The sequence below is a fragment of the Oncorhynchus masou genome, chromosome 18 (assembly GCF_036934945.1).
Source record: "Oncorhynchus masou masou isolate Uvic2021 chromosome 18, UVic_Omas_1.1, whole genome shotgun sequence".
Classification (NCBI taxonomy): Eukaryota; Metazoa; Chordata; class Actinopteri; order Salmoniformes; family Salmonidae; genus Oncorhynchus; species Oncorhynchus masou.
Genome location: NC_088229.1, coordinates 45,768,325 through 45,780,453, shown reverse-complemented (window position 1 = coordinate 45,780,453; position 12,129 = coordinate 45,768,325). Strand labels below are relative to the sequence as shown.

The following is a 12,129-nucleotide window of genomic DNA, read 5'->3' as shown; positions in this document are numbered from 1 at the left end:
TCAAGGTCAGGATTGCTGTCTTTGACAACACATTTCCATGCAAGAGTTTTGCTCTCCAGAAAACACAGTCTTACCTCAAGGCTGCTCTGTTCAACCCAATGCTAATTGCCTACAACGTTGTCATCTACAATGTTGCTCACCGACACAGACAACACCAGTTCCACTCTACACAGGAACATCAAATCAAAACAAGCCTCTCTGCTTCCATCGTTCTATTTTTCTTTAAATTCCAGGGGTAATTGTCCTTCCTTTCTTGCTGCACCACAAGCCACAACACGGCAGTCCACATTAGTCATCATAGACATTGGTTACTTATACATGGAATGGGGTTCTGCCTGAAAAGTTAGCAAGAGCACCAGCTTGACTCATTCATCCCTCTCTCCCTCGCTACCCTGACAGCCCTGCCTGCCTTCCCCCATGATCACAAAGCTGTCTGGGGGACACAACCTGAACGGTTCACCAACAAATATCTCCACACAAAATTACACAGCCTAGTTGGGGAAGGTTGTGGCTGCATATGGGTTCTATCTAGAGTTGTTCCACCATGAGAGAAAACAATAGGCTATAAATAGATGTTATCATTGTGGTCGTTAAAACAAACTGCAATGCTTTATTTAATGACTGGTTTTGCATTTTCTCCTCCTTTGTGTGTGTGTGCACCTGGCTCTCCTCCCATCTTAATGAAGCTACATTTTACCAGCTTTTCTGGAGAGCCCTTTAGAGGCAGAGCAGCAAACCTAGCGCGCGTGCGCGCGCACACACACACACGCACACACAGCTCATTGGTCCACAAGTCTCTCAGCCAATGACAGGCCATTCTAGGGGCTGGCTGTATTGTTGTTCTGGGACATGGCACAACTCAACACATTCCTACACATGGGGATAGAGCCAATTTCCTGTCACAGCCTGTTCCTGCCAAAACCAGTATTACGTATGCATTTCCTGCCACCTTGTTCCATCCAGACTGAAGAGATTAACACTGACAGGAAACAGTGATTACACAGAAAACACATTTCACTGAGTTGATAATCTCTTCATTTCAAAATGGCAGCTATTACCAAACTGGGAGACCGCAGTACATCCAAATGACATTATCAGTCTACCTATCATACACTGTACAATCAACACACACATACTTATCAGCTTGCCCTCCCCAAATTCTAACCTTAACCATAAAAGGAGGGAAAGGTAAAACTGACTAGAGATACATATCTAGTGGCATCACCTCCCTACTCATTCACAGTCCCAACCCTCTCCCAGTTTGAAGCCAGGGCAGGGAGCATGGCCTCTCATAGCGCTAGATAGCTCCCCAGGTTGATAGAAAGTGCTTCTGCCAACGCAGAGCAGTGATGCCCATTGACTCCCACTAGAACTATGAATAAGTCACCTCCCTACTGCATTATAAAACAGAAAGCCTCAAAGTCTTACCATCACCAGGAATGATCCTCAGAGACACTGTGTTCCCGGCGTCCTTGATCAGGTTGACGATGTCCGAGTGGGACTTGTTGGTAATGGAGCAACCGTTGACGGACAAGATGCGGTCGCCCACCTTCAGCTTCCCACAGCGGTCCGCTGGGCTCCCCTCGATGATGCGTCCTATTTTGTGGGGCATGGCCACACATGCATTGCCAGCTTTGATGTTAATGTGTAGTGTGTGTGTTTGTGTGATTTGGTTTTTGATTATGTAATTTGATTATGAGAAAAGAGAGAGATGGAAAAAAAGAGAGAAAAGAAGGCAAAGAGTTAAAAACTTCTTAGGGCTAGGGGGCAGTATTCGGAAGTTCGGATGACTGACGTGCCCAAAGTAATCTGCCTGTTACCAAGGCCCAGAAGGATATGCATATAGTTGGTAGCATAGGATAGAAAACACCCTGAAGTTTGAATGTATGTGATTTTAACAGAAATGATATGGCAGGCGAAAACCCATGGAGAATCCATCAATAATTTTTTGTTGTTGTTGTGACCACCCATTGAAATGCCTGTCTATGGGAAAATCAAAGGAAATCCTCACAGATTGCAGTTCCTATTGCTTCCACTAGATGTCAACAGTCTTTAGAAAGGGTTTCAGGCTTGTTTTTTGAAAAATGAGCTCGAATTTGTAGTTTTTCAAGTTGGCTCTCTTTTTGACTGTAGTGTTGTGTTGCGCGTGGATGAGGGCGTGCACTTCGTTATTTATCTCCGGTATTGAACACACTACTCTCCGTCTTAAATTTGATTGTTTATTTACATATTAGGGTACCTGAGGATTGATTAGAAACATTGTTTGACTTTGTAACGCCTCTGCTAGTTTGGAAAATGTTTTTAATGCTTTTATATGCGGGGGCGCTGTCCTCAGATAATCGCATGGTATGCCTTTGCCGTAAAACCTTTTTAAAATCGGACAAAACAGCTGAATTAACATGAAGTTAAGCTTTTAAATTATGTATGACACTTGTATTTTCATGAATGTTTAATATCATGATTTTTGTATTTTGCATTTCGCGCTCTGCAATTTCACAGGATGTTATCGAGGTGGGTCGCTAGCGGCACGTCTAGCCCAAAGAGGTTTTTAAATCATCCAAATCACCATAGGCCATTCACCCAGAGAGGACGACCCAAGAACCAGCCAACCGTGGCACTGGAAACTTGGTGCAATCACAGAGTATGCATCCGGATCACAGCTTACATCCTTAGTGGTGGACAGACTTATATTGTGTGGTCATTAAGGAATTCATGGGCTCTGTTTTTGTCTCTGCTGTCATCCTCTGCTCCCCTGATGCGTTAATCATTGGGACTTAAATCACCTGGAACTGGTCAGGGCCCTTTGTGGCCCCTGCTCAGCAGGCTATCAATGACCTTGACATGGCCTTACGACTGCCTTCCCCTTCCCCTCAGCACCAGGGACCACTGGGGAGGATGCAGCCTTTGCCACAGCGGAGTGGTTAGATGCTGGACGTGTCATTTGGTTTCTGTACCTTGGAACGGCTCAGAGAACGAGATGTATTGCTAAAGAGTGATACTCAGAAATCTCAGGCTTCTCACCTATGTCAAGAGAGAATGCACACTTTATCACAGAGGCTACAGACAGAGACATGCTAGCATTGCATGGGACTGTTTGCATACTGCGCGCTACACAAGCAAAGCAATACAAGCTGAGTGACAGCGTTCAATATAGCACATCTTGTTTACAGAGCAGCTCTGAACAGACTCTAGGGAGCTTTCTCTCCCCTCCCTCCCTCCCTCCCTCCCTCCCTCCCTCCCTCCCTCCCTCCCTCCCTCCCTCCCTCCCTCCCTCCCTCCCTCCCTCCCTCCCTCCCTCCCTCCCTCATCCATATTTATCACATCACCTTGTGCGTCAAGCTCCCCTCCCTTCTTCTTGATTAAAAACTGCCCTTGTGTCCTGCCACTCTATCCAAATAATGAGATATGGGACATTACTGGGTGTGACAAAAACCCAGGATTTAATACCTATACTGCTGATCACAACACCAGTGCACAGCAGCTCACAATTGTTGGATGAGCTGGAGGGAGAAAAGGGGTTTGCATAGTATGATGTATGGGAGAGGGATAAAGCCAGTGCAAAGCTCTTTGTCCGTCACAAAGAAGAATCCATAGATTGATCACAAATGGATGGAGGTGCACTATTTAATGTTAATAATATCAATGTTTACTCTCATGTCTCTCTCTATGTTGGACCTCCACTGGCGGTCGGGGAGATCTGGTAGAGAAGCATCTCCATCAGCACATTAATTCATCCAATCCCCACAATGAGACGGGAAGAAACTCTCAAATGATACCCACATAGGGCTCTGGTCTGGTCAGAAGCAGTGCACTACATGGGGAACATAGAGGTCTGGCAAGAAGTAGTGCACTGCATGGAGAATATAGGGGTCTGGCCAGAAGTATTGCGCTACATGGAGAATATATGGTATAATTTGAGACACAATCAGAGACAGTTGAGACAGAAGTGTCACTGAGTCTGAGGATCCAGCTGCAAACAGTGCAGATGAGCACATTCAGGTCGCTCATAAAGAAAGACATCAAGTGTCAGTGGGATATCTCCTGCTTGTATAAATGATATGTAAACAACCTCTACTTCGACCTTCTATTTTATGGGGCTTCAACTATAGCTCAGAGGATCAATGGAACTGGGTCCATTGCACTGCACAGTAGCTAACAAAACATTAATTTTGAATTTAAGTAATATATACAGTACCAGTCAAAAGTTTGGACAACTACTCATTCAAATGTTTTTCTATATTTGTATTATTTTCGAAATTGTAGAATAGTAGTGAATACATCAAAACTATGAAATAACACATAGTGGAATCATGTAGTTACCAAAAAAGTGTTAAACAAATATATTTTATATTTGAGATTCTTCAAAGAAGCCACCCTCCGTCTTGATGACAGCTTTGCACACTCTCAGCATTCTCTCAACTAGCTTCACCTGGAATGCTTTTCCAACAGTCTTGAAGGAGTTCCCTCATACGAAGGAGTCCCACTAAGCGCAAACCAGGTTGGATGGCGAATCGCTCCAGAATGCTGTGTGCCCCCGCCCCCACACACACACACCATCACACCTCCTCCTCCATTCTTCACGGTGGGGTCCACACATGCGAAGATGAACCGTTCACCTACTCTGCGTCTCACAAAGACACGGCAGTTAGAACCAAAAATCTCACATCAAAGGACAGATTTTCACTGGTATAACTGGTCGTGTTTCTTGGCCAAAGCAAGTCTCTTCTTGTTATTGGTGTCCTTTAGTAGTGGTTTCTTTGCAGCAATTCGACCACGAAGGCCTGATTAACGCAGTCTCCTTTGAACAGTTGATGTTGAGATGTGTCTGTTACTTGAACTCTGTGAAGCATTTATTTGGGCTGCAATTTCTGAGGCTGTTAACTGTAATGAATGTATCCTCTGCAGCAGAGGTAACTCTAGGTCTTCCTTTCCTGTGAAGGTCCTCACTCCTGTGTGTGTGTGTGTGTGTGTGTGTGGGGGGGGGGGGTTAGAGTCCAGTGCGTGGCCCTGCAGTCATGGGTGAACAGGGAGTACAGGAGGGGACTAAGGACACACCCCTGACAGCCCCCAGTGTTGTTGGTCAGCGTGGCGGATGTGTTGTTGCCCCAGGATCCAGAGGGAGGTGTTAAGTCCCAGGGTCCTTAGCAAAATGATGAGCTTTGAGGGCACCATGGTGTTGAACGCTGAGCTGTAGTCAATGAATAGCATTCTCACATAGGTGTTGATTTTGTCCAGGTGGGCAAGGGCAGTGTGAAATGTGTGTGCAATATGGATTGCGTCATCTGTGGATCTGTTGGGGCAGTATGCAAATTGGAGTGGGTCCAGGATTTATGGGATGTGAGCCATGACCAGCCTTTCAAAGCATTTCATGGCTACAGATGTGTGTGCTACGGACCCGAAGTCATTTAGGCAGGTTAACTTGGCGTTCTTGGGCACAGGGACTATGGTAGTCTACTTGAAACATGGTATTAGACTAGGTCAGGGAGAGGTTGAAAATGTCAGTGAAGACACTTGACAGTTGGTCAACGGATGCTCTGAGTACACGTCCTGGTAATCCGCCTGGCCCTGCGGCCTTGTGAATGTTAACCTGCTTAAAGGTCTTACTCACATTGGCTTAAAATCCCTCTTTGAAGGCGGAGTGACCTTAAATGGCGACAATTTCACAATTTTGCCTTCATACATAAACAGTACAGACAGCTATAGAATGTGCTCAGTGGAACTTAAATGACATGCTGAGCGAATCAGCCAGAACCGGCCATGTATTAAGTCTGCCTCTGAATCGGTGTTGATAGTGTTTTTGATAAAGCATCAGCCAGCCAGTTATCCCCGGCGGTGAATGCACCTGGGCACATAAAGAGATTTCTGTTTCCCTAAGCTCATGGTTATGGAGTTTGTGACCTCGAGCTGTACCATTAAGTCCACTCTCATCAGAAATTACTCCCTTGCCATTCATAAAGAAGGTGGGAATGAGGATACAAAGAGGAGTGACTGTCAAAATATTGTAATTCCACCCCCAAGAAATGACATCAATCGTGTTGCTAAGTGGCGGGCGGTGTTGATGCACTTTAAGGGTTGTGTGTTTACTAGTGTGCTGCTTGGCAGACTCAGGTTGTTTCACGCACTGGGGCATCACTATTTCCCTGTCTCACTTTGTAAACTTTGAGAGGGACTTTTGATAACACAAGGAAATGGGCTGTCTAAATAACATTAGGGGGAGTGTTCTGTAGTCATTAGACTTAGCTACGACTCAATCACCTCAGATCTTTTCAAGAGGATGTTTATTAAATATATGCTTTTCATGCGTAAGTTAAGCCTTAAAGGGTTGGTTTTCAGAAAATATTGTTAATATTGTAGATTAATAACCACAGTAAAGTCAAGCAGAAGAATCAGGATTTGCTCAGATTACAGGATATTTTACCAGATTATTACCCATTTTAACCCAGTTCAACCCATAACAAATGAAAACTGGTTCTCAGACCTGAGAACAGAAAATTGCAACTTTACTCAGCATAGCCCACTCTGGTAGTAGCAAAGCCCAGCTCACCATAACCCAGCCCAGCGTAGAATTGCCTACCCCACTCACCGAACGTAGTCCCAGCATCAGGCCTAGAGACAGATGACACAATGACAAATCCGAAGCCCTCATTCTCTCCACGTTGGATCTCCACGTCATAGGGTTGCAGGGCTGCGGTGACCACAGCACTGCCGGAGCCACCTCCTCCCCCACTGCCGATGCCACTGGTGGAGCCACTGCCAGAGCTGACCGTGTTGAGGGAGTTCTGGCTGCCCTGGGGGGTCCGCTTGCCCTCCGTCAGGGAGGGGGCCTGGGTGCTGCTGTGATGAGACGAGGCAGGGGACGGGGGCACGTCACCCTCCCCTTTCGAAACTGTGGAAGAGATGGGGGATGAAGGGGGGATGAAGGCAATACAAAAAAGGTGTTCAGCAAATATACAAACAACATTCAAACATTTGGCATGGGCTAGTAATAGTTAAATGAGCCACTAAGCACTAGGTCTCAGCCAGAACCCAGGCTTGTGTGGGTAGTGAGTGTGTGGGTGAGTGAGTGTGCATATGCCTGTGTAGTCTCTGTGACCTGTTCTCACCTCCGTATCCAGAGCTCTTGCGTCGGACAGTGAGGTTGACGTGGCCCTGCTTGGCGGCCTGCTGCATCAGCTGCACCACCAGCTGGTGAGACTTCCCCACCACCGCCGTGCCGTCCACACAGATGAGCTCGTCCCCAGAACGCAGGCGTCCGTCCTCATCTGCTGCACCGTACTTCACTATGTGTCCAATGTAGATCTACAAAGTGTATCACAAATCCATTAGCCCTGTAATTCACTTGCAGTTCATGTTCAATACAGCACAGTTAAATAAAACCCTTTTTTATGTTCCATGACAGGTTCCATGTTAGTCATAACTGAAGCTAAGCCTAGAGCGCATTGTAGTCTTTTGAGGCTGTAGAATGGATAGGGCTGGTCTTACTGTGTGGCGGAGGTGAGTGTGTCTGTAGGAAATTTAGTACAGGGTGTACCGCGGAGCATCCTTGGCACAAATAGCAACTGCTAATTCCTCTGTGGTAGGCTTGCTGCCTACAGCATCTCTATTTCTCACTCTCATCTCTCGCTCTTTCTCTTCATTATTTTTTATTTCTCTCTCTTTCGCTGCCTTTCTCTACTTTTCTTTCTCTCTCTTCATGTCCCTTAGAAACACATTGCACAGAACCAAAGGCTTCTGGGTAAGGCCCTTACTTTCCCTAATAAGCTCTCTAAATGAACCTCCTGAGACCAGCATGCAGACCTACCTCATCTAACAGACAGCACCAGTCATCTCTCACAGTCAGACAGACAGCAAACTGCACATTTCTACTGCTCTCTATTATAGGTAGAGACTGGGGGAAGAACAAGTGATGCAGATGGAAGAGAGAAAGAAGACTAAGAGGCTACCAGTTCTTGGCAGTTGGTTGAGCATCACAGTGTGAGTGTGATCTGACAGAGAATGAGTGTTGTGAAAGTGGATGTGTTTGAAGCTTAACAAAGAAAGCCCTAAGGCAGGGACTCTGACAGGAAACATACCGTGATGAAGCTGTAATGGACCATTGAGGGTTCAGTACTATAGCTGCCCTTTTAACATGCATTCATTAACATGCATTCATAACTCTGTTTAGTGTTTAACACGGGATGTAATTACCAGGCATGGGGAATGTTTAATCATCAGTCGTGAATAAGTGAAATCATCAGTCGTGAATAAGTGAATGGTGTGTCGCAGGGGGAGTGCTTCAATATGAAAATGTCCCCTTTCCTTGGCACATCTAAACTAAACAGTGACAGAGAAGGGACATGGTGGAGGAATGGCGGAGAGATACTCACCGGCTCCCCAGGCTCATTTCCTCCAAGGATGCGGAACCCAAATCCTGTATCCTTCCGCCACAGGAAAATCTCCTGCTCCTGGCAATCTGGCTCTGAAACACACAACAACAAAAGCTCAGTGGAGGTGAAACAGGGAGAAGACCTGACACCCAGAAATGTAATTCTACGGCATGACTGTTGCATTAATCAATACACATTCAGTTAGGTAAGATCTTGTTATTAAACAATCTGGTATGAACACCCCCTCCTCTCTGCTCTCCTCTGCCTCACTGGGCATATTAGGTTCCTTCTCTCAGGTGTGAGGTTGGATCCCACAGGACAGGAAGAATAAATGCCCAGATGCACTTGCTTTCTATGTGAATGTGACCTGTTTTAATGAACACTTATACTCTCTCTACCTCTTTTTCCCTTTTCCCATCTCTCGCTTTGGAACACACAAACTCACGCCACACACACACGCACGTTTGTAAGCCCTCTGCGGCTGTGGCAGGCTGTGTGAGGACTACAGCTGTTGCCGTGACCATATTATAGCCACACCGGTAGTCATGAGTCACGACCGCAGTACTCAGGGCTCTATGGTCCCTCTAACCACTCTGACAACAATGCAAATGCAATCAAAAATCACATCAAACAATTATCATCAAAACAGTAGGTCTATCATACTTTTAAAACTCAACTCACTGTGATGATCAATTTGAAGAACGAGGTTCAACAGCAGGTTGAAACCATGTAAAACATGGTTGTGTAGGTTGTTTCAAAGCCCAATACAACAAAATGGACAGCGCTTTCTAAGGTGATGATTAATTCAAATAACCCGTACACATATTAGAGCTTATGCATAGGCTTATGAGCCCAAGCCAATATAACTGAATTAAAATTATGATTTTTCCATTACACGATACATGTCCTACCGCACATTACACATGGCAGAAAAAAAATAAAACAAAACTTATTTTAGCCTTTGAGTGTGGACTGTATTATTATGCACACTGGATGGACTGGTTACCTTATGCTACACTCCAAAATGCAGATCCATGAGTGGGAGAGAATGTATAGGCCTAGGCGATGATGTTGTTTAACAGCTAGCCTACAATTACAACATTTGTATTTGATTTAGAATAGCCTAGTAATAGGTCATTTTATATTTTCATAATTAATTGGGTGACACATTACCTTTAGCTATACAGAATATCTCACCACTGTCATGACATTGGCCTGAGTGGGGGAAGATTATGACCCCCATAAATACCTTTTTCCCTTTCCTCTCTCTTGACTCTACAGAAGGTCTCGTGAAAAGCCTTTGTTAAACATATAGAGTCTGGGAACATCAAAAGGTGGGGGGAAAGGAACCATATTTCGGTAATCCAACCAGTTGAAAATATGCGTTGGTACTTAATGAATATGATGCCAGATCAGTTGGCGTCTGAGACATTCTTACTAATGATAGGATGATATAAACTGTATCTTGGAAAGTCTACACATTATAGTTATCAGATTCACATGGAATCATTGTGCAATTTCAATGATTAAATATGGTGAAAATATTAAATGTAATTTTAGCTTCCAAATGAGAGAATTGGGTTTTCATAAGGTTAAAGCTCTGCTCATTCAGTAAGAGACATTGGTTATAAACTATGAAACACACCCTTCTCTCCCCACCTATATAAAGCCCTTGACGAAAATGTACCTTTCTGTTCAGAGGACGATAGGACCACGGTCCATATGTTAAAAAGACTAACATGTCAACTACAGAACTAAGCCAACCTCAGCGTGAGCTTTGGTTGCGAATGGTATGAACTCTTATTCACTAAAGAAGTGAGACATCCTAGTCGTTGAGTTAGCAACAGCAGCTGTAAACATGGGCTAGGAAAGGACGGATAAAGTATCTGCCCTAACAAACAACACGATACTACCAAGTATCCAGTTTACCACCAGAGACATTCTTCAGAGGACAAGGAAGATCTCTGTTGGGCAACACGGCCAGCATCTACAACCAACCTACCGAAGTGCAGCTCAGAGTAAATATTTATTGCATTTTCCTTTTTCAAATGGGTGGTAATTTAGAATGCATAAGATACTGTATTTACAGCACAGCTGCCTACGGGCCGATAGAGACATAGCTTCTCCCTTTGTTCCTCAGTCTTCACGCACCTTCATTTAAATCCAACCCCCTCTCTTTGTGTAACCAGCCATAATATCTGTTCTGTCCTCTAGGGACGTTTTCCTTTACGACATAATTTGAAAACAATGTATGATTCATTCTGTGTATATGTAATTCTGTGTGATTAGTTAGGTATTTAGTAAATACATAATTAAACCCAATTTTGTTTTGCTGATTCAATTGTTAGCCGGCTTTCGTGAAGATAACCAAGAATTTACAACTTTCAGATGAGACTAAACAAGGTGACGATTAAATAATGACTGCTATTGATGTAGAAGATTACCAGGTCTTTAAGAGTGTATTCGGAACATAACAGCTCTATAAACATTATTTTGTGGTGCCCCGATTTTCTAGTTAATTATTTACCTGATTAGCTTAATCAGGTAATATTAACTACAGAGAAATTATTTTATAGAATAGCATGTCATATCACTTAATCCGGCATAGCCAAAGACACGACACCACCATGCATTTCCATCTCCTCCTCTTCCCTCCTTTGTTCCTTTCTTGAGCACGCAGATGGGCTGTCAACAGTTTAGTTTAAATATGTTTTGTTGCGGTGTTCTTGAACATATTTCACTTGGTTTCCCAAATTAAGCACTGGGTAGCTGCAGGAACAAGGTTGGAGACCCAATGGTATACAACGTTTGGGCAGAATATCACCTGTCGGGCAGTGAAAGCATGCTCGTCAAACAGTGGTTGATGCATGGAGTGAAATAAGTGTCCTTATATTTATTTCTCAGCTGCACATATTAAGCACACAGCCTCCATTCGCTATTCCAGTACATACAGATGACATGTCTTTTTTCCCCTGACACTGCACATTTGATAAATGGGCCATTCGAAAAAGAAACTCATTTTACATATTAGTAAAGACCAGATTAAATTGATAATAGTCTGATGGGTGAAAATATGATCACTTGACGAAAGAACAGCTGTGCAACCTGAGGCAAGGAACAGAGCACAAGCTATTTTTGCGACTTTCTCAAATCATCAATAATCTATAGTCACACCATGCAGCATACAGTGCATTTAGAAAGTATTCAGACCCCTTCACTCTTTCCAAATGTTTATACTTTACAACCTTATTTTAAAACATCATCAATCTACACACAACAAGGACAAAGCGAAAACAGGTTTTTGGAAATCTTTGCAAATGTATAAAAAAACAGAAATACCTTAGTATACAAACCCTTTGCTATGAGACTCGAAACTGAGCGCAGGTGCATCCTGTTTTCATTGATCATCATTGAGATGTTTCCACAACTTGATTGGAGTCCACCTGTGCTAAATTCAATTGATTGGACATGATTTGGAAAGGCACACACCTGTCTATATAGGTTCCCACAGTTGACAGTGCAAAAACCAAGCCATGAGGTTGAAGGAATTATATGTAGAACTCGGAGACAGGATTGTGTTGAGGCACAGATCTGGGGAAGGGTACCAAAACATTTCTGCAGCATTGAAGTTTCACAAGAACACAAGAACACAAGAACTTGTTAGCCAGCTTTCGTGAAGATAACCAAGAATTTAAAACTTTCAGATGAGACTAAACAAGGTGACGATTAAATAATGACTGCTATTAATGTAGAAGATGACCAG

At 43.9% G+C, this 12,129-nt stretch overlaps 1 protein-coding gene across 2 annotated transcripts in view; it reads right to left on the bottom strand.

The window, feature by feature from the left end:
- LOC135504696 (membrane-associated guanylate kinase, WW and PDZ domain-containing protein 1-like) overlaps positions 1-12,129 on the bottom strand; it is a 125,159-nt gene that overhangs the window by 9,571 nt on the left and 103,459 nt on the right. For both annotated transcript variants that reach the window (XM_064923490.1, XM_064923489.1), the window contains exons 14-17: positions 8,367-8,458; positions 7,104-7,299; positions 6,584-6,886; positions 1,429-1,632 (exon numbers count right to left, since the gene is read on the bottom strand). In XM_064923490.1, the coding sequence (XP_064779562.1) occupies positions 1,429-1,632; positions 6,584-6,886; positions 7,104-7,299; positions 8,367-8,458 (795 nt within the window). The remainder of the gene's footprint in view (positions 1-1,428; positions 1,633-6,583; positions 6,887-7,103; positions 7,300-8,366; positions 8,459-12,129) is intronic.